The sequence below is a fragment of the Ursus americanus genome, chromosome 23 (assembly GCF_024610735.1).
Source record: "Ursus americanus isolate L20-20 chromosome 23, mUrsAme1.1.p, whole genome shotgun sequence".
NCBI classification, from domain to species: domain Eukaryota; kingdom Metazoa; phylum Chordata; class Mammalia; order Carnivora; family Ursidae; genus Ursus; species Ursus americanus.
This window is the reverse complement of record NC_142149.1, coordinates 21,248,864-21,270,263: the sequence shown is the minus strand read 5'-3', so window position 1 is coordinate 21,270,263 and position 21,400 is coordinate 21,248,864. Positions and strand designations below refer to the sequence as shown.

At 55.7% G+C, this 21,400-nt stretch overlaps 2 protein-coding genes and 1 long non-coding RNA gene across 7 annotated transcripts in view; 1 reads left to right on the top strand and 2 right to left on the bottom strand.

Moving 5' to 3' along the window:
* Positions 1-2,291: 2,291 nt before the first annotated feature.
* ORMDL3 (ORMDL sphingolipid biosynthesis regulator 3) lies at positions 2,292-7,871 on the bottom strand. Of its 3 annotated transcripts, XM_045781573.2 has the most exons (5): positions 7,714-7,826; positions 7,157-7,239; positions 4,201-4,400; positions 3,407-3,558; positions 2,292-2,983 (listed from the first exon to the last, which is right to left on the bottom strand). In XM_045781573.2, the coding sequence occupies exons 3-5, from the start codon at positions 4,372-4,374 to the stop codon at positions 2,848-2,850; spliced, it is 462 nt and encodes a 153-aa protein (XP_045637529.1). In that variant the 5' UTR covers positions 4,375-4,400; positions 7,157-7,239; positions 7,714-7,826; the 3' UTR covers positions 2,292-2,847. The 3 variants fall into 3 exon arrangements, with proteins under 3 accessions (XP_045637529.1, XP_045637528.1, XP_087710562.1); XM_045781572.2 differs by lacking the exon at positions 7,157-7,239 and having other exon boundaries at positions 7,714-7,871; XM_087854436.1 differs by lacking the exon at positions 7,714-7,826 and having other exon boundaries at positions 7,157-7,383.
* On the top strand, positions 6,919-20,201 carry LRRC3C (leucine rich repeat containing 3C). 2 transcript variants are annotated; one of them, XM_045781571.2, is made up of 4 exons: positions 6,919-6,982; positions 11,182-11,296; positions 14,195-14,335; positions 18,296-20,201. In XM_045781571.2, exons 3-4 carry the CDS (start codon positions 14,253-14,255, stop codon positions 19,095-19,097), a joined length of 885 nt encoding a protein of 294 aa, XP_045637527.2. In that variant the 5' UTR covers positions 6,919-6,982; positions 11,182-11,296; positions 14,195-14,252; the 3' UTR covers positions 19,098-20,201. The 2 variants fall into 2 exon arrangements, with proteins under 2 accessions (XP_045637527.2, XP_045637526.2); XM_045781570.2 differs by having other exon boundaries at positions 14,190-14,335.
* Positions 7,976-21,400, bottom strand: part of LOC123781832 (uncharacterized) — a 34,144-nt gene continuing 20,719 nt past the window's right edge. Inside the window, exons 4-5 of one of the 2 annotated variants that reach the window (XR_015721295.1) lie at positions 15,307-15,436; positions 7,976-8,122 (exon numbers count right to left, since the gene is read on the bottom strand). This is a non-coding gene — a long non-coding RNA (uncharacterized LOC123781832). Of the gene's footprint in view, positions 8,123-14,954; positions 15,437-21,400 lie in introns of those variants that run through there. The other variant, XR_006776820.2, reaches the window with a different exon arrangement.

Here is a 21,400-nt window from a genome sequence, read left to right as displayed (position 1 = left end):
TGCCAGCAGGCAACGGCTGTGGCTGTGCCCGGGACACGAGGAGAGCGATCGAGCTGGAACCCGCTACCGAGGGCCACGCTGCGGTGGGCAGTGCTGCAGACGGGGAACGCAAGGAGCGGCCGGCAAGGAGGACTCGGCCTCCCCCGCCACGCGCTGCCGTGGCCCCCTCAGGGAGATGCCTGCGCCGGCCCTCTCGACCCACCTCCTTCCCCAGGGAGAAGCTTGTGGCCCCCACCCCTCAGCCCTCGGGGATTACCACCTGACTGAGCCTGGCCTGTCTTCTGCCCCCCAGCCCGCCCCGCAAGCAACATTTAAGGACGTGATCGCGGCAGTAACACCAGAACTCGTGCTGACGTGGTGACCTCGTACCAAGTGTCTCCCAGGTGCTAATCCTCACGACAGCCCCGACACGGATTATCCTGCTACACGGAGGGAGAAACCGAAGCTCGGGGAGGGAAGGCCTCAAGGCTGCTAAGCGGCGGAGCAGGGTGAGAACCCCGGTTGTTGTCGATGCACACCGGCCTCATCCTGACCGCACCCCCGCAACTCCACGGGAGCTCCCAGGGCACCCCACCCCCAGCACCGGGCCCAGGGGCTGCACTGCTCCTCCCGGCGCTGCGTGGGCCTCACCCGGTGGACGTGGGCAAAGACCCTGCACCCTTCCCAGCACCCACTCCAAGGACACTGAGGCGGGCCCAGAGCCAGAGAGGGGCCCAGACGGCCCTGGGCGGCTCCTCCTTCCCCCCAGGACTTCACACCTGTCTCAGGAACAGCACCTGATCCTGCAGAGTGAAAGGCCCAGAACCCCAAAGATCCGCGTTCCTTCACCAAAGGACTCCCTCCTTTCCTGGCCCTGTGGGGCCTAAACGAGAGGAGAGGAGGCACAGATTCCCCCAAAGACTGGAAAGGACAGGAGGAAAGGCAGCGTCCCAGGGAAGGAGCACTGAGGGAAGAGAAGTGAGAACGGAGGGAAAGCACCCTGAGGAAAGGACTGGGACCCCTCGGGACTCCGGCTTCATTCACGAAGTCACTGACCCCTCCCTGGCCACGCACGAGCCATCCTCTGCCAGCGCGGCCTCAGGAGACCAGAGGTGTAAGTTCAGAGGAACAGCCAGGCAAGTCACGAGCAGAATTCTGCCCTCTGGCCGGCTGCTGCCTCTGCCAGTTCCCTCCCAGCCCCTCAGGCTTGCTCTGCGGGGGAGGGCAGCAGGAAGAGCCGCAGCCCCAGACCCCTCCCGCCATCCAGGCAGAGGGTCCCCGATGCTCCCACACTGCCCCTGCCCCCTCCCCCGGGGCCCTCCAGGAAGCCGAGGCCAGACTCAGGGGAAACAGGAACACATTGTCCTTTATTTGCGTCTCTCAGAATACTGTACAAAGGGAGTAAAAATCCTATTCACACATTGCTTAGAAAGATTTTGAGGTGAAAGTTCCCTATGATACATGGGGTGATACAGCGGGGGAACCAGGAGGCAGGAAACGGGACCAATGACCTCCCCTCCTCCCTCAGGGCCCTGGGAGGGGGCACGGACACCCACACCTTTTCAAAAGTAACACAGACCCTGGTCAGACTGGGAAGGGAAGAAAGGCGGCTCCTCTCAGGTTCCTGCCCCACATCTCCCGCCCCCAGGCTGGGGAGACAGTGCCCGCAGGTCATTCCTGACTCCTTCCGCTATCCCGCTTGGGCAGGGACTATTCTGTGGTCCATGTGCCCCATTTGGGGGTGGCCCCAGAGCCCCACAGGTACATGCCACACAAGTGGCCCTGCACCAGCTCTGGTCTGCATGGGGAGGTTACCAGGTGGAGGCTGAGAAGGGCTCTACCACTCACCACGTGTCCCAGTTTCCCCACAGCCCTCACACCACCGCACAAGGCAGTGTCGAACTGGACCCGAGCTAACGATGACTCACAGGCCTCTTCAACCCCTCTCCACCCTTCACGCTAACCCAGGAGCTCTAACCGCCCCCCACCTAACCCAGGAGCTCTAACCGCCCCCCACCCCAGCCTCCCATCCTATTATCACCACCATGCCTCAGGCAAATGAACTCTGAGCCTGCCCCCATCCTGACCACTTCCCAAAGGCTTCTATCCCCATCCTCCTCCCTCACACCAATCTCTGCAGCTATGTGGCCCCTTCTTCCAAGTCTCAATTCACCATCCGCCCCTGCCCCAACCGCCCTCCCCACCGCCACCAGGGCCAAGATAAGAGTGGACGCGACTCCCTCTGGGACCAGGCCATCCACACCCGGCCCCACCATCCCTCTCCTTACCCTCCCCACTCCAATGCAGTACCGGGGGGGGGGGGGGGGGTTGTAGGGGAGCTGCCAAAAGCATGAGACTTGCAACAGACAGCTCTCTACCGGAGGGATGAGGCCCCGTCACGTGCTTGCTTTTATATATCCGAGCACACACTGTCATCCTAAAGACTTAAGAATTAAAGTGGAACCATCCAGAAGCTGTACCGTCCCCCTGCTCCCCTTGCAGGGGTTAAAGTGCTTTAGCAGTCTGAGGGTGAGCAAGTGAGCAGGGGGTTGCTCTTGTCCCAACCTCACAGGTCTGCCTTCAGCCGGGAGCCCAGCCCATTCTGTGACTGCCCCCGCGAAGTCTCGATCCAAAAGGCAAAAGGAAAAGATCAAAAAAATCAGAAAGGGTCAGAGACCTGGGGGTGCCCACCCGAACCCCACTACACGCTACTCCAAGTTGGCTACCAGGGGGAGTGAGGGGGGAAACGAGGGCCCCGAGGCTCGAGCCCTAGCTCTAGCAGGATCCAGAGGCTCCTTCTGTCTTCGGCTTGGCAGCACAGGCTCCTGCCCCTCCCGCGCCGGCCAGGCAGGGGAAGGGGCTGCACCCTCAGTACTTATTGATTCCAAAAATCCGGACCCCGTGGAGCTGGGGCAGTTTGGGGATGAGCACACTCATCAAGGACACGGTGTTGAGGACGAAATGGATCTGGTCATACTTGGTATAGAAGCTGGTGAGGAAGTACCTGGGTGGGAAGGTTGGGAAGAGGCGTAAGACTCTGTTTGGAGGAGCCCTTCCTCCCTCACTGCCGGGTGGGGAGTGGCAGATCCCTGCTAGCTGAGGAGTTATGGGAAAGACTCCCGGAACAGAAGCAGGGTGGCAAGATCTCCCTGGTTAAAGGGGTCCCTCCCAACCCAGTCCCCTCACTTGACCCCAGGTCTGGGGGCTTCCATCCCTGGCAGGCAGGAAGGCCCATCTGGTGAAAGACAGGGCCAGGGAGGCGCAAGGCCTGAGCCCAGCAGAGGACCCGGGGATCCTCCAACTTCCCTTCCTCTGCTCATTCCCATGCCGAAAGCCAGAGCAGGGGGCAGGTTTAAGCCTGGCAGGGCCCAGGGTTCCCCAGGCCTTGGCCGGCCTGCTGGCGTCTTTCTCTACTCCAGGCACTCACAGCACGATGGGTGTGATGGTTAGGAACTTCCGGGAGGCTGTGAACTGGACCCCGTAGTCCATCTGCTCCCAGTGCGTTAGCAACCTCGCCTTGCCCTGGTCCGGAGTCTCGAAGGGTGTCCCCTTCACCGTGTGCAGGAAGATGTACATGCCCTGGAGGGAGGGGCCTTCGTCAGAGGACACTAGAGGCAGAGGGCCCTCCCGCTCAGCTCCTCCGCCCCCGTCAGACAAGTGGGCCCTGTGTTACGTGGAGCCTCCCTCTGAGGGGCAGGGGGCAGCGGGCTGGAGGTCAGGACGGAGCAGCTGGGAGCCTGGCAGGAGAAGAAGGGGATCCACTGGGTGAGAGGGCAGGCCTGGCATGGGGATAAGGCACGGGGAGAACTTAGCTGCAGAAATGCTCCTCTGGCCCAGTAGGAGCTTCGCCGGGCCAGCTAGCTGGGGACAAGCCACGGGCCCCGCTTGGGTACAAGCGATCGAGCATGGGCTGAGGGAGCAGAGGGGCCAGGGTGGAAGATGGCCGAGATCTGGACTTGGGAGAGGGCCGTTTCTGTGCCAGGCTGGGTGCCTGGGGACTCTCTGGAGCCCTTGGTTCAGCTCCCAGTGGCCTTCCCTCCAGGTCCACAGGCCACCCCCTCCTGTCCTCTTCTCAGAGTGCACACGGCTGGAACCCAGAAGTCGGAGGGAGGCAGAGATGAGGTCTGGGCTCCGGTGACAGATGTGGCCCACGTCTGGGGGGCCCGTCCCACTCCCCAGCCCCACCAGAGAGCAGCGCACACGGCCGGGGTGGGCCCTCACCATGTTGTGGATGAGGTTGGTGAGGGTCCAGACGACAGGCACGCTGACAAAGGGGATGCTGAGCAGAACGACATGGAGAAGCCCGATGGCCAACACATAGGACAGCCAGATGCCGCGGCTGTTCATCACCCGCGTGTTGGGGTTCACCTCACTGTGCGCCGTGCCCACGTTCATCCTGCCGCCCCTCTCCTGCCGCTGCTCTGCAAACAAGCAGCACAGGAGAGACAGGTCACACCACTTCCCTGCCCCCTCACGCCATCCAAATCCCGCGGGGTGGGAGGCTCTGCTCTCCCCAACAACTCCAGGCAGTTCTGCTGCTTTGATTCTCAAGCGAAGCGGCCCAAGAAAGGCCGTGTGGACTTAACTCCATTCATTTCCCATTGCCGCGCTGGGATAAACACCAGGTCGCCCCACACACTGGCCAATCGGGACGGTGCCCCTCCAGGCACTGGGACTGCCTGGGTGGATAGGTCATCCAGAGCCATCCAGCCCAGAGCAAAGAAACCACTGCCTGTTCTCCAATCTCATCTTCCAGAGCATTCCCATGAGGGCCCTCTTTCCACAAGGCCCAGGGGAGGGGAGAAGAGGCCTGTCCCCTCAGAATCACGCAACATAACCCCTGCTGGACTGTCTTGCGGAGGGCCTGATATGGGGCATCTCCTACCTCTGAGCTCCCCGCACCACTAGAATGAACAAAAGAGGGCGGGGCCTGTGAGAACGCGCAGCTGTAGATGCTGTATTTAGGGGTTATTGCTTCCACCCCCTCCCCTAATTCCCCAATCCTGGGTTTCTCCCCACCCCGAACCAGGAAAACTGACAGAGCGGAAAGAGGGAGAGAGGGAAGAAAGGAGAAGACAGCAGACTAGGGACAACCTCTGCCCAGACTTGGAGGCCTCTTTCTTGGTGACACAAACAACTCATGCGGGATGTTTAATCCATTTGGCAGCCACTCAGGCTAACCCTTGTGATGCCACCCACTCCACTGCCAAACCACCAGGGCCCTTTTCCCCGTCACAGGAGGGTGAGGGTGGACAACGTGGCCAACTTCTACGGCTCCCATGGGTCGCTGAAACCCACATCAACACCCCCCTCCCAAGGACACAAAAACCACATCTGGGGCCTGTCTCCTGCCCCCTGTCCTCTCTGCCCGCGCAGCCTCACTTCAGCCTCTTTTGCCAGCACCTGCACCATGCTGCCCCTTGCCCAGCTCCAGGGGCAGAAGCCCTGCAGCACGAGGAACCAGCAGGGCTGCCCTTGATGCCCCAGAAACAATGCAACCCAGTTGCATTCCTGCATGCACGGAAGGAGGGGAATGAGCAGCCCCTGGTCTAGGGCTGGCTGTCCCCAGATCCCTAAGGGCCCTGGAACCAGCAGGAGGTGGGAACAGACTGCCTTTGTACTGACTCATCTCCCTAGGTGAGGGAAGGTCCTGCCTGATAAAGACCTTAGGTCATCACCATGGTAACAACCCCATCTTTCCTGGGGGTGCAGAAAGGGGTCACAGATGGGGTATCCGGAAAGTAGCCAGAAGGCCACCCCCCTCCCCCTGCTGCAACAACCCCCCTCAGATTCCGCTTCTATCCATCTCTGGCTAGGATCACAGCCAAGCCTGTGTGGGAGCCAGGATTCTCAAGGATCAGTTCCTTACTTCCAGAATAATGAGAACAAGTTTCCTCTTCTCAGAGAGCTCCAAGCTAAGAGACCTCAGGGGAAGTGTGACCCACAACACACCTTCCCCACATGCAAACACGCGTGAGATGGCCCAGGGTGCACCTAGAAGTAATGCTCCTGGGGCCCATCAGCTCAGCCCATTAGGCTGGATAATTGGGCCTAACAGAAACCCAAGGAACTAGAAAACCGGGACTGGCTCGGTTGTTTACCTTCCCAAGGCCTTGGAGCTTCATTTGCCCTAACACGGCTCCTGGGACACATACTAAGCAAAAGCCTGGGGCGGTGGGGAGCTGGCTAAGGCCTCTGAAGGACTTACTACTAAAGAGAGCCACAGAGCTCCCCCAGTCTGACCAGAAACTGCTGCCCCTCCCCACTTCTCCCTAACCTAGACATACAAAGGTATAGGAGTGCAGAGACATGTAGCTGTCCCTGGTATTCTGTCCAGCAGTACCAAGGGCTTTGCTGAATCCCGGATCATCCTACACTCGTTTCTTGCTCAAACAGGGCATACAATGAAGATCAATGAGTCTAAGGAGGGGCCTAGACTTAGGACCTAACTGGTACCCTCAGAAGCGTCTTCCTGAAGACTGAACACTAGCTGCCCTGGCAGCAGAAATCCTAAAAGATGCCCCAAAAGACAGAAGAAATCAAGAAACTAAGAAAACGATGGCAGCCAGAAAACCCTCCTAAGAGGTTTGTGTGACTAAGGGTCCATATCGTTAGTTAAAAGAAACAAAACAAAACAAAAAAAACCAACAACAACAACAACAACAAAAACAACTGCCCATTGCCCAGAGGGAAGAAACAGGGAGAAGAACCTGGCAGAGGCAGAGTAAGTCTACAGCAGCTGAGGCTGAAAAGTTCTGTTGCCCTAGCTGGCAGGTGGCTGCCGTGGCGGTGCCTGATGTGGTTTCATAACCTGTCTCAAACCAAAGCCTGCAGCAACTCTGTTCTGTTAACTACTTTCTTGCTGGTAGCTCTTTTTTACTCCTTCCCTCCCTTCACCACCGCCCCCCCTCCCCCACCGGCTGCGCGCACACAAATATCCCTGCCCAGCCTGTCAGTCTGGCACCTAAGCGCGGGCCACAGCGCGCCCCAGGACAGCTGCCAGGTGAGCGCTTCCCCTTCTTTCCCCCAAGTAAGGGCAGCCCTTTAAGCAGCAAACCTTCTGCCTTCTCGATGAGGAGCACAAAACATCCAAGCCCAACGGGGAGACTCTGGCAGCTCTCCACAATGCCATTTTCGTTCTGCCCACCGCCCAGCCCGCAGGGCCACAGTCACTCACCTCTCAGCTCTGGCCCTGCCTCCCGGACTCGCGAGGGCCGTGGGAATGGAAAGACGGCTAGTACCGGGGCGAACCCCCACTAGCTGGGGAAAAGGGTGAAACAAGGAGGTGGAGTCTATGCTATTGTTGGGATTTTCGGAGCGGGACCTCAAGCCGAAGAGGGGCCTCCCGCTCCGCTCGCCAGCCTGGGACCTCGCACTCGGAGCCGGCCCGGCCCGGCCCGAAGCCCCACCCCCACCTCCACGCGTTCACCCAGCCCTGGAGGCGGCCAAACCTTTATCCCCGAAGCCCAGCCTCTCCCCGCCCCCTCCCCCAGCCCGAGCACTCCTCCCGACTCCCCAGATTCGGTCTCCCGCCTCCACCTTCCCCTGTGGGCATCCCTTCGGCTGATGCACCCCCTCTGCTGTTGCACCCCCTCCCACCTCCGCTCACCCTGCCCGGGTCCCCTCCAGCCCGGGGCGCTTCCCCAGCAGCCCCCACCTTCTTTCCCGCCCCACCTCTAGCCCCAAGAGGAGGCTCCCGGTTCGGCCACCCCGAAGCCGCTCGCCCGGACTCACCGTACAGGGCCGGCGGTCTAGGGCCCAGGAGGGGTGCCCGGGGGCCGGGGCCGCTGCTGCTGCACCAGCTGTAACAACCCACGGCGGCAGCCACCCCGCTGGCAGCTCCGGCCGAATCAGCGCCCCGCGCCGGCCCCCGCGACGTCACCGCCCAGCGCCGGCCCGCCGGGTGCCTCCTGGGAGTTGTAGTTTCTCCCTTGGCCCGCGTACGGGCCCGCCCGGTGCCTCCTGGGAGTTGTAGTCGTCGTCGTCCGCCCGCGTTTCCCCCCGGCGCCGCCCGCTGCTGTCTTGGTCTCGCTGGGGCCGCAGGGCTAGATGTCTCAGTAGCACGCGAAACTGACAGCAGATGGTATTGCTTTGGCGTGTAGTAATTCCTGCTTTTGCGTCCGCGCGCTCCAAGTGAGGTTTACTCTTGCCTGGTTTTGAGATCAGAGGTTTTGGGGTTTTTAAAGATTTTATTTATTTATTTGTCAGAGAGAGAGCACAAGTAGGGGGAGCGACAGGCAGAGGGAGAAGCAGGCTCCCCACCGAGGAAGGAGCCCGATGTGGGACTCTATCCCAGGATCCTGGGATCAGGACCCCAGCCGAAGGCAGACGCTTAACCGACTGAGCCACCCAAGCGTCCCTATATATTAGAAGGAAATTCAGAGTTTTAAGTGACTTGCCATAGGTCCCTGCTGGGTCCCAGCATGGACCAGAACCCAGAGATTCGACCCCACGTCAGAGTGTTTTCACTACGCCCCGCTGGCTCTGCCCTGGCTATATATTGGCTCTATGAGAAACAGCCTAGCAGGGTCCATTGCCCTGCCAGGCCCTCCTGGAAGCTGGTTTCTCACGACGTTGGTTAGGAGAAGAGTCTGGAGGACAGAGAATGCAGCCTATGGACAGCATTTGTCCAGAGCCTGGCTACTCTTCAGTTAACTTGGACCAGGCTGCCAACCCACATCCTCGGCCTCCCCACATTAGGCGTCAGAAGACACCACGTGTCTTGGGAAGACTCCATGATAAATAGTTAGGAGCCTAAATTCTAGTCCCAGGTCAGCTTGTGTGGCTTTGGGTGGGAGGCTCCACCCCTCTGGGCCACAATTTTCTCCGCTGTATGCCCCAAAGGCAAGGGCACAGATCTTATTGTCAGGCCAGCATAACAGGCACTTTTTTACCAGCAGTGTGACCCCGAGCAAATAACTTGTCTTAATCTCCGATTCCACACCTGTGAAACCCTACCTCCAAGGTTGTGAGAATTCAAAGGAATGTAGGTAAAGCACCTGTTGCGTGTAGGAAGCTATTCCCTAGGAGTTTGGACTAAATGGCCTTGAGGTCTCCTGGGTCAGTCCCACTCTCCATGTCACCAAAAAGGCCTTGTTTGAGTCATTTTCACTATCCCCACCCAGCTTCTAAGTCCGCTCTGAACCGTAGGGCTGGAATAGCAGGATCAGATGACGTCATGACATGCCAACCTGACCGGCTGTAAACACACCCTGAATGAATGTGAGGGGCCAGAAAGGAGAATGCTGGCCCAGGGAAACTGGGGAGCAGTTCTCTGACACCTCACCTACCCTTCCCCAGGCGACTGCCAGGAAAGTCATCACAAAGCTGGAGGGGACCCCCAGAGGCACCTAGTGGGAAGCAGGTGGATATCTGAACCACTCAGAGCAGGAGCACAGGAAGCTTCTCAAATCTTTCCAGGGCCAATGGCCAAAGAGCAGTCGTCCCAAGACCAAAATAATCACCCCAAAGTCTGAAAAAGTTCAACCGTATACAAAAGTTTCTCCTGCTTCGTGGGAGCCCCTTTTTTGTAGTCAGCCTTCAGAAGACTTAAGCAAACAACTGAGTATTGGCCTTGCTACAGAAACCTCCCAGAATTGAGGCAAGAAAGATGTCTTTATTTTTTCCAAAGCGAGCCTGCTTGATTCCTTTGACTCTTCTATGGAATTCTTCCATCGTCCCTCAAGTTGATCGAGCTGTCTGGATCTTTGCCAGCTTCCTCAGATCTCTGTGAAGTTCAAAGACCCAGACTGGGTCCACGTCTCAAATAAGGGCCTGACTAATGCATAGTCTAACGGAAAGATTACCCGACATGCCATGCCCTATTAATAACTCCTGTTATCGAGGTTTGTTTTTTTTTTCCACAATGAGAATGAACAGAGTTCTGACTCACTCTAGGTCTGTGGTAAATTGTAGATCACTTTCTGCTGAATTTAGCCTGAGTCCCTGTCATCATCTTTCTCCTTCTCTAGCTCTCTGCCCTCATAATTACCCTGTCTTTACCAAACATCCTTTAGCCATGAATAGGCCTACGTACTGTTCAGAATGAGTGACCGCACTCTTATGTGGTTCTGGGGAATACACAACCCCTCGGACAAACAATTGGTAATATGTGCCAAGAGGCTGAAAAATCACTCAGGCCTTAGAGCCGTGATTCCATTTCCGGTAGCATATTTTAAGGAAGTACGCCCCATGTACTATGTGGGAGAATGTCCATTCCTGCGCTGTTGTTGTTGTTGTTTATAATAGTGGAAAACAGAAAGCAACCTAAATGCCCAAGAAAAATATTATGGAGGGCCACCTGGGTGGCTCAGTCGGTTAAGTGTCTGCCTTTGGCTCAGGTCATGATCCCAGGGTCCTGGGATGGGGTCCCCACATCGGGCTCCCTGCTCAGCCAGGTGTCTACTTTTCCTTCTCCCTCTGCTGCTCCCCCTGCTTGTGCTCTCTCTCTCTCTCCCTGTCAAATAAATAAATAAATAAATAAATAAATAAATAAATAAATAAAATCTTTAAAAAATATGTGATAGTGCGTCCATCAGACGGCATAGGGTAAAGCTATATAGTTAGTGGTCCTGAAAAACCATGGGGCAGTATAGGAAAATGTTTGCTAGGTTATATGAAAAGATCAGGGGGAAAAAATAGCATGAGTATTCTCCAGGGACGCAGTCAGCAAAATCTAGGAACAGGGAAACTAGAACAAACATCCAATCCCTTAACAAATAAATTAGAAGGGAAAAAGGAGAGGGAGAGACTTACAGATCAAAACAAATTAAGCAGTCTGTCAACCAAAGGCCATATCTGGACCCTGTTTCAAGCAAACTAACTTAAAAAAAAAAAAAAAGGATTTTAGTAAGTTATCGTGGAAATGTGAATCCTGACTATACAAATCGATGATTTTAAGGAATAATAATGTTTAAGGCATGATATGGCCTTGTGGTGATTTTTTTAAATAAAAAGTCTTCCTTTTCTTTTGGAGATATATATACTAAAACATACGTGGAGGAAATGACATGATGACTGGATTTGCTTCAAAATGATCTGGGCGTAGGGACTTGGAGGAATAAATACAAGAAGCAAGATGGACCGTGAGGTGATAATTATTGACACTGAGAGATGGGGCATGAGATTCCTTTTATTATTTTTTCTGCTTTTTTATGTTTGAAACTGTCCGTAATAAAAGCTTTTATAAACCTGTCTATGCAGGTGATGATAACAGTGATGATAGGAAAAAACAGAGCAGCACCATTGGTTAGATCCTGGCGCCAGCTGCTACGGGTTCAACAACCAGCTCTCGTCCTCACCAGCTGTGTGACCTGAGGCAAGTCACTGAACCTCTCTGTGTTTCAGTTCATGGAAATGGGGATGATCACGGTCATGCCCACCTCATGTCGTTGTGAAGCTTAAATGGCTCCGTAAGTGTGAAGCACTTACAGCAATTCCTGGCACCTACTAAGCGCTCTGTGTTACTTTTTATTAATCCAGCCGACATTTGAAGGATGTTTGAGCATCTACTTTACGCAGCTGTGGAAATTCAACAAAATAAAAACAGATCTTGTGTTAGGGTGGAGGGGTTGGGGTCATCTTCTTCCTGCTCCAGTTTCAAACCTTGTGTAATGTGAGATTATGAGTTTTCAATGTTTTATGAAATGTGTGTGTGTTTTGAAAACAGAGGGAGCCACTCTCACAGGCTCTCCTGCCCTCTGGGAGCTCCTTAGTCTGCTGAGATAGACACATTCCCCAGCCTTGGCGTTTCCATCTGGCAGGGTGGCGTGGCCTCTGCTCGCTGCAGATACAGCCATGTGGGCTGAGATAGCAAACATGGGCGGGGTCATAAACTGGGAACACATTCCCGAGATGATGGCAGTGCATGGGAAGTGAGGAGGTGGGACATCAAGAAACAGAGCCCCTTTCCCTGACTGCGGGCGGGCGGGGGAGTGGGGTACCTCTCCACTCCTACTGCCCCCTACTCCCCTCCAGAATCCCCTCCGATTCATTCTTTCACCGCCCCCCCCCACCTCACCTCCCTCCTTCCTGAAGGAGGGTCACGCCCAGACCAAGTGCAATGAAGAAAAGAGCTGTTTATTTCCTTGGCAGTGGGGTTTGGGTTTGGGTGGGGGGCACCCCAGGCCTGGGGTGGCAGTGGTGGGGAGGGGGGCAGTGATGCCGAGCAGACAAAGAAGCACTGAGTGAGAGCTACTGAGATGGTGAGAAACAGGGAGCAATGCCAGGGGGCCCTCGCTCTGCACCCCGCACCCAGCCCTGTGGTTGGCTATTTGGGGCTGCAGAGAGAAAGGGCTGGAGCCGGCCAGGGCCTCCGGGCCCAGAGCCAAGGCCTGGGAACCAAAACCTCTGACTGGGAACCAAGAGCAGGGCTGTTCTTTAGACACCCCTCAATCTGCATATTCTCTGATATGGACCATTGACATTTTCTCCCCTGGAAAAAAAAAAGTAGGCTAGAAAACTGCGAATATTACAGATCAAAAACAGATATGAAAACAGGTTTAAGAAAAAATCCCCTTGTGCCCGGCCAATGGCATTACTACCCCTAGGAGGCCCCACCTCTCCAGAAATCCTGGGTGGCCACTGCCCCAGATCACCCTCCTCCCCTGTCTAATGACCGCTCCTCCACCGGTAATAACAACAGCTAACTTCTGCAGTGTTTGCTGTGTTCCAGGTATTGGGCAAAGGGCTTCACATGTATAGGCTCTTTTGATCTTTAAAATGGCCCTGTGTGTTTATTTTCCTGACTTTAAAATGGAAAAATTGCAGTACAGAGAGTTTAAATATTCTGCCCGAGGTCACAGAGCTAAGGAAGTGGCGTTTCTTCCAAAAACCCATTCCTGGCCACACCCCCTGTCCAATGCGTGGCTCATGCATTGACCTTCGGTGCCTTGTAAAGACTTCTCTCTGCACTGAGGGCACTATATTTAAGTTATCTGCTACACACCCGCTTCCCCTGCTCGGCTGCTTGCTCCATGACTTACTCATATGTATTTCCTCCACACAGTGGGTTCTCAGTGAATGTCAGCAGGACAGACCTGACCCGCACGTCCCAGATACACCCCCTCTGAGCTCCTAACCATTCTCGGAACACACCTTGCTCTTTCTGGCTCTTAGCTGGGTCTACAATGCTTTTGCCTCCTAGCCTTTTCCATTTGGTAGACTCTTACTCATCCCTCAAGGCCACCCTCACCTGTCACCTTCTCTGTGGAGCCTTCCCCAGCTGCCCAGGCACAGTCTACTGCTCGGACCTCCAGGGTCCTCTGACCTCTGCAAACACCCCAACTAGAGCCCACCCCTCGGCTATCAGACGTACAAACCTGGCTTCATCTATTGTCTGGGGGACATTTTACCTCTCTCTGCATCCCCAACACCTAAGAGGCCCAGGAGGTGTGCGTTGAATAAACAAGAGATGGATGGGTATACACCCCCTTTGCTATTTCCCACGAGGAAATTTCCAGCAAAGGGCTTTGCTGCCTCTTCTGCGTACACTGCCCAGTAAACTGGCATTAGATGAGTCCCTGGCTGACATGACGGGTAAAGTATCTAGGCCTCCTCCTTTCCTTTCAATTATCCGTCTTTTCCAGGCTGGATGTGGACACTTTCCACATCAGGGAGCAGGGACCTGGAGGCCTACTTTCTCTCCTCCAGGGTCACATCTCAGAGGCATGGAGTTACTACCCTTGGAGAGAGGAGCTGGGACTCAGCCCAACCAGGGTGGGCGTCTCTTCTGGGCCCTACACTTGGGAGCCAGGCCCTGCCATGCCTCAACCTCTTCCCTGCCCCACCATCATAGACACACTGAACATCAGGCTGGAAGGGATCTCAGAGAACATGATGTCCAGAGAAGCAAAGGTCCAAGGAGATTGGAGAGGGATGCACGCAGTGGCAAAAGTGGTCTTGGGCCCGGTCCAAGGGTTTTCCCATGTACCCCATAAGTCACGGTGAAGAATGGAACACCCCAGTCATTGCTCCTTTGGTTCCGTGCCATAGCTTCTGCTCAGGCCTTTACCACGTCCCACCTGGTCTTTCCTCCACCAATACATCCGCCACACAACCAGAAAGTGATCGAAACATCAAAGCTAATCTTAAAACCCTTCATCTACCAGCCACTAAATCCAGTCCCAAGTCTTACGTGGTAGTAAAACCACAAGGATCTGGTCCCTTTCCATTTCAACCATAGCCTTTGACACCATCTCTTCATTCTGAAGTCTAGGAGAAGCGAAAGCTGCTCGCACTCCCCTGCTCTTGCTCGTACCCTACTACTCCACCTGATGAACTCAGCCTTGGAGACCCAGCACGGATGTCACTCCTTGGTAAAGCCTTCCCTGATATCCTGGAGAAGTCAGCATATCAGGTAAGAATGCCCCCAGCTGAAAGCAAAAGAAAACCCAAGCAAAGGAATGATTCCGACCTTCAGTTGCCAGGAGAGTCAACTAAGGAGCTTTTAAAAGTCCCCATCCACTGGACACATGCCAGAGCAAGTTAATCAGAATCTCTGTGGTGGGCACGGGCACCGGTGGTTTTCAAAACCTCCCCTAGTCTAACGTGAGGCCAAGTTGAAAATCACTGGAGCCGGGGCTTATTTGTCTCACATAATGAAAGAAGCAGGTGGTTGCTAGTGTTGGGCAAGTGGCTCAGTGATATTTAGGCCAACTTCTCAGTGATGCTCTCGACCTTTCCTTCCTGCTTTGTTGCCTCATGGTCAGAGGACAGCTATGGTTGACCCTCCACGTTCAAAGCAGGGAGATAGCAGTAGGGAGGAGGGGAGGTTAGCCCATCCTCGTTTATAAACAAATCACAGACTGTCCCAGAAACCTCTTCAGCAGACTTCCCCTTAGATGTCATTGAACTGGGCCACCCCCGGCCACAAAGGAAGCTGGGAAAATGGGCAACAGGATTTCTGATAGACCACGAGGACCAATCAGGCTCTATGAGGAGGGATTGAGTACACTGTTACTCCCAAATCGGCGAGTTGTAGAAAGAAAGGAAATAAGGAACAGATATTGAGGGGGGCAGAATACCCCACCCCAAAATATGCCACTTTGGCATTAGGATGATTTTGAGCTCAATTCACATAAAAAAAAAAAAAACCAACAGATGCAAGAAGGGTATTCTAGTCTCACCCTTTTCTCCCCCTCTGAATACAGGAGACAAAACTCCCATGTGAAAAATGCCTTCCTGGTACCAGGAGAAAAGGAACATTCGATGGGGAGTCAAAGCTGAGAGATTTCTGTACAAACAGACCTTGTTAAAAATAATCTTTCTCCTTCTCTAGCCTCTCCACACATTGCCTGTCTTTATTCAGTGTAGTATAAAAGTATTCACAACTTGCCACGTTTTTAGGTCCTCATTTCCTTGCGAGGCTCCTGGGTCGCGTAAAGCTTACATAAATGTGTGTGCTTTTCTCCCGTTGGTCTGTGTTATGAGCTCAGTTCTCAGGCCCCGCTGAAAAGTCCTAAGAGGGAAGAGGGAAAATGTCAGAGTCTGCCACTGCCGCTGTTCCTTATTCTCTCTCTGGGTTTGGAAGCTCCTCGTACACACGTCAGTTCTGGAAGACATCACGGAACGCCTGCGGAGACACGTATCAACACGTCCGTGTCTTCTTCTAGACCAGCAGTTCTCATCTCGGGAGGCCCATGAGAAATGCCTGGGGAGCTTTTGAGAGACCCCAGCCACAGAGAGTTGAATTTCATTGATCTGGGTGAAGAACAGGCTCAGTGTCTCCTTCAATGAGCACAGTTCTTAGAACACGAGGCACACAGGAAATCCTCGTGGAACAGATGAACGAATGGCAGAGAATCTCTGCCCCAGCCTTGTCGACCCCCAGCCTGCACGACGCACCATCCCCCGGGGTTCCCCCTTCCTCTCCATTCCTTCTCCACTGAGCACTGCCCTCAGCCACCCTCAGTTAACCACAAGTATGCTCCCCTGTCCACACACATCGCCTGCTTCTCCTGCCGCTGCTGGGCTGGGCACCCCCGTCGTACTCTCTCTTGGTAGCCGCCCTCGTCTGAGAAGGACATCACTCTGTCAACAGCCAGGCTCGCTTCTTGTGCCTTATTTAGCTAAACTCCTGCCCAGTGTGAGAGAAGAACCGTGTGAGGGGTAGGATTCCAAATGTTTGCTATTCCACATTCAGCCACAGTCCCAAAATGGACATCCAAGGATTCAGTGGCAGAGTGCCTAACAAGCGACTAAGAAACAACCCACAGCCAGAGTTTTCGCTTCTCCTGCCCAAGTGTAGACAGTGTGTCTTATCTGATTTCTTGGACAAATGTTGAGTCTGAGAAGGGCCCCTGTTGATGTCACAAGAATGAGTCCGTGGTGAATGTCTCCAGAGATGATATCATCCGATATCAGCTTCTGGCCCCCATCACACTTCTGAAACTGCTTGTTCAGAGGTCACCTCCAGGGCCAGCTTCGTGGGCACACGGCCCCGGGCAGTCCCACAGAGCCCTGGGCCCCACGCTCAGGAGGGCCCTGCGCTTGGTTTTACAAGTTGTTGTTGCAGTTTCGAAATTCCTAAGTTTTTTAACAACGGGGCCCTACATTTTCATTTTGCCCTGGGCCCTGAAAGTATGTGTCTGCTTCTGGTCACTCATAGTCTCTTACAAAATCCAGCAAGGTTTTCCTTCTTAGCAGGGTCTCCACGGCACATGACATCAGCCTCCTTCGTGCAAGAAAGGAGGTGTCCTGTGACGCCCCACTCCCCAGCTCCCTTTCACTGCATTAGGAGAGGGTGCTGTAACAGGGTTGCTTGGGGTGCAAAGGATGGTTGAGATCAGAGATCAAGAGGCCCTGGGGAACGAGCCCTCCCTGGTTCCCAGATATGAGGGAGACTTAAAAGGACCAACTTGGGAGCCCAGGGCTCCAGCAAACAGAGACAACCACAGTCGGCTCCAACCCACAACAGAAAATCAGCCAGAAAACTTGTAGGTGACCATATCAGACTCCAGACACCTTGAAGAACTCCTTCCAGCTCCTGGAGGGGCCATCCACGAACGGTGCAGACGACAAACGAAAACTGAGCCACAGTGCCCTCTACCAGGCAAAAGCGGCGGGCACCAAAGCTTTGGGAGGAGCCAGAAGATGAGGTCTTCTGGAGAAAGACAAGTTTTCCAAGGAAAAGGCTGAGGGAAGTTCATTTACCACGGAAGAAGGTGGCCCAGGGCACAATAGAAGGACAGAGAAGGAGAGTGGGGGAGGGACAGAATTGGGGAGACAGCTGGTGGAGGCAGTGGCTGTGAGATGGGGCCCACCCTAATTCTGCTTCCCCCGCTCCCACCCCAGGCCTGCCAAGCCGGGATCCTTCTGCAGGGCCAGACTCTGGGCAAGTGGCAGAGGTTCTGGAAGGCAGTCTCAGCCCTGTCTCAGAGAGCAGGGACAGAAGATGGCGATGTCAAGGCCTTGGGAGGGGAGCCTGGGGCAGAGAAAGGAACTGGGGCCTGGTCTCCCCATGGCAGAGTTCATCAGGGTCCAGGATCTGCCCTGTCTTGGCATCTCCTGGCCAGGCCATGGCTCAGGTATCTGACACCTGGGGCCCGGAGTCACATGCCAGGAAACCGAACACTCTGGGGCCCCAGCCCCCAATTTCCAGCAGCTACGAGCAAACAGGGCTTCTGGAGGAGGAAGCAGGTCTCCAGCTGGGAGACAGACTACTTCCGGGGAGAGGACACAAAGAAGGCTCTCCCACCAACAGGGGTGAGAGGTTGAGAGGAGGAGGGAGAGGATGGGGGAGGAAGACCAGGGTGGAGAGGACAAAGCTGGGGCAGGCAGAGGGGTGGGTGCTCCAGGAAAAGGGGGAGATGGGCATAGAAAGCAGGCCTTTGTCACCTAGCCTAGCTGAATGCCCTGAAGTCCGACTGCTGGTCTGTCTTCCTTGTCTCCTTCATACGAGTGCCAGCCTGGCCCTCTAGTGCCCACGGGGCCCACCTGGCAGCCACCCAGGTAGGCTGGCAGAAAAAGACTTTATTCCAGTAAGAGAAATTAATACATGGGTGGCAGCAGAGACTGGGAAGGCCCCAGACCCAGAGTGACCAACAGGGCCTTGGACCAAGAGACTTCATAGATTAGCCTTCCAGAAACAAAGAAATGCTACAAGAACCTTGAGCCCCGGGGACCTTTTACCCAAAGGGCCTGAAAAAGGAGCCTTAAATCCCAAAGAAGAAGCCAAAGTCACCCAGACCTGAGTGAACCCCCAAAGGAAGGTCCCAGCCCACAGAGCCCCTGTGGGGGACCTCCAGATGACAGAGCTGGCTGTGGGGGATGGAGTTCTCTTGACTCATTCTTCCTTTGTGGGGCTTTTCTTCCCCAGCTCCTACTCCACTCCAGGACTATGCCAACCTTTCGCCATGCTCCCACCAGCCAGTCACCTGCTGTCTCTCCTGCTGGTGATGGGCACAGGTGGCACGGTGCCCAGGCCCTGGGGACCTCCTCGGGGCTGCTATGCGGCCGAAGAAGCTGGTGAGCGGACGTTCCGTTGCAGCCAGGCGGGCCTGAGCGCTGTGCCCACCGGCATCCCCAACGACACACGCAAGCTCTACCTGGATGCCAACCGGCTGGCATCCGTGCCAGCTGGAGCCTTCCAGCACCTGCCTGTCCTGGAGGAACTGGATCTGTCCCATAATATCCTTGCCCACCTCTCAGGGGCCGCGTTCCGGGGCCTGGCGGGCACACTGCGGCACCTCGACCTCTCTGCCAACCGGCTGGTCTCGGTGCCCGCAGAGGCCTTCGTGGGCCTGCAGATCCAAGTGAATCTGTCTGCCAACCCGTGGCGCTGTGACTGTGCCCTCCAGGAGGTGCTGAGGCTGGTGAGGCTGGCACCGGGCACTGGTACGGGCATTGTGTGTGGCCCCGGCGCCCGCGCAGACCTCGTGGGGCAGGAGTTCCTGCCGCTGGTGGGGGAGGAAGAGTTGTGTGGGACGGGGCGGGGCGGCGCCCAGCGGAGCACTGATGTGGCCCTGCTGGTCACCATGGGGGGCTGGCTGGCGCTCGTCGTGGCTTATCTGGCCCACTACGTGTGGCAGAACCGGGAGGAGACCCGGCGTCCCCTCAAGCGAGCCCCGGTGCTGCCCGTGCGCTCCGAGGACTCGTCCACGCTCAGCACGGTGGTCTGACGACCCTCCGGCCCCCTGGCCTACACGCCTCCCCCTCTGCCCGCCCCTCTCCTCTGACCCTCTCTACCTCCTCTGCAGCCCCATCCCATCCCCCGAATTCCACCCCCTTCCTCCTCCGTCTCCCCTAAAAACCCCAATCTCTCTCTCTCAACCAACACTCTCTGTAGTGCCTGGCGTGTTTGATGCCTACTCTGTGCTCGACTCAGAGACGCAAATCTCCCAAGTCCACAGTGGTGGGGGGGACAGCACAGGGAATGACAGTAGACTGTACGACAGCCCACGCAGAGGGAGGGGCAGCGGCTGTGGGAACACAGAGGAGGAAGCCTCTGCCTGGCTGAGTGATCTCCAAGCTTCGCTGTGTGAACGTTTGAACTGACTCTTCGAGAATGAGAAGGGCTTTGGGCAGGAGAAGGAGGACCCCGGCTACGAAGTGGTGGGCGAAGGCGAAGAGGATGCAAACAGCTTGGAACGTATGGGCAGCAACGACACATCCCTGGGGGCTGGAGTAGAGGGTGCAGAGAGAGGCGAGGGGAGGCTGGTCCCGGTGGGCTCCTGCTCTCCTCTCTCCACCTCTTCTGAGAAGCTACCCCTCACTTCCTGCCTCTCTCTTGGCCCCAGGCTCCTCTCCCTCTGCCCTCTGTTGGGGAGCCCCCTGGCTTAGGGGACCCTGCTTCTTTTCCCAGAGATGCCCCATCTCTCTGCTCTCTCCTTTATACACGGACAGGCTCTCTGAACCCTTTCCCTTGGGAGAAGAGTGGTCTCCTCTGTGTCTGAGCTGAAGATGGGTCACTGGGTGCTGGAGGGGGATGTGGACTTAGCAGGTCTCCCAACCCCAGAATATCACTGGACATCTAAATAAAGTCACTTTTATTAATGTCCCTGATCTCTTCCTTATTGTTCATCTCATGGAACGCATGTGACCTGACGATGAGGAGTGGGAAGGTGTTGAGCTCTTTACAGCCTCTGCCACTGCTTCGGCGATGGGTGCTCCCACTGGGCTGGATGCCAACGCCTCTCTCCCCTCCTACCTCCTGGCTCCTGACACTGGAGTCTATCTGCTAGGGATGCCAGGGCTGATGAATTAATGATGATAGAACCAGAATGGAGGGTGGGAGGAGACTGGAGGGAGGACAAAGGGGGAGGAGGAAAGGAGGGCAATGCCCAGCATCAGTCATCAGCTGGCAGCCTCCAGCCTTCTGGAAGGGGCATGGGAAGCAAAGGGAGAGGGGAGCTCTTCTCCTCTTGGCAATCTGTCTTTTCTCTCAGTGGGAGTCTGAGCAGGGGGGTACAGAGAAACTAGACGTGCTCAAAGTTAATGAAAGAATTCCTGGGGTGGCCAAAGGAGGGGGGCCCTGTGAGATATCCCTATCATCAAATAGGCTTGAGAGACCAAAGGGGTCAACACACCCCATCCCTTGCCCCCATGTAGGGTGATCCAGCCATGCAGCCTCTGGGGAGGAAATAGCTGTTTTGGGGAAGCTCATGGAAACCCCAATAGAAGCTGAAGACAAAACCACTGAACCAGGGTTCCACCCAGTTTGAGGCAGAGCCTGTGGTAGACGGGGTGGCCACTCAAGGAGAAGCAAAGTGGAGCCCATCAATCCTCCCCAGTCCCTCTGATTCACCCTGACTTCCCTGTCTCCTTTCCAACACCCCCACCCCTCCTCTTGCCATCTCTGAGGCTCCCTCCACCACTCCAAGGTTGGTCTCCCTCATATCATCCAGGAAGCTTCAACTTGACTCATCTCAGAAAAACCTGGGACCCCCCCCACCCCATCCTCTTTTCTCAGGAGACATGGGCCTCCCCACTTTCAGGGGGAGGGAAAAGAACTAGGGTGTGGGAGGTTTCAGGCTGCAGTTCAACCTCCAACCCAGCCACACCCTGGCCTGGGGTTTGGAATCTTGGCCCCAACCCTATCGAACCCTCCATCAGTTTCTCCCCTGCCACTGTCTGTCCCTCTCTGCTCACCTACCCGTTCCTGAAATCAGTCTGGGGCACGTCTCACTGGATGCTGGGAAACAGACCGTGTAGACCCACGAGAGTGGGAGGCTGGGGAACAGGTGGGGCCCTGAGACTGTCATCTATGCCCATCTCTGGAGCCTCATTTGACTTCCTGTCATCCCAAGCAGCAGAAATGGCATCTTTAAGATCTGCAGAGAATCGGTTCCCCCATCTGGACACCTAACACCAATTCCCCGAGGTAAGCTAGGGTGGGAAAGGATCCAGGGAGGGAAACTGTGCCTGGAACCCAGGTCAGGATGGGTCCTAGAGCTCGGGATAGTAAAAGTGATCTACTAGCTCT

Excerpts from the sequence above, each read along its gene's own strand:
- ORMDL3 (XM_045781572.2), bottom strand. The coding sequence starts at position 4,374 with ATGAACGTGGGCACGGCGCACAGTGAGGTGAACCCCAACACGCGGGTG. Across the intron at positions 3,559-4,200 it reads CCAACCTCATCCACAACATG|GGCATGTACATCTTCCTGCA; the intron begins GTGAGGGCCCAC and ends CCCTCCCTCCAG. Across the intron at positions 2,984-3,406 it reads ACCATCACACCCATCGTGCT|GTACTTCCTCACCAGCTTCT; the intron begins GTGAGTGCCTGG and ends CTTCCCACCCAG.
- LRRC3C (XM_045781571.2), top strand. The coding sequence starts at position 14,253 with ATGAACTCAGCCTTGGAGACCCAGCACGGATGTCACTCCTTGGTAAAG. Across the intron at positions 14,336-18,295 it reads TGGAGAAGTCAGCATATCAG|CTCCTACTCCACTCCAGGAC; the intron begins GTAAGAATGCCC and ends TTTCTTCCCCAG.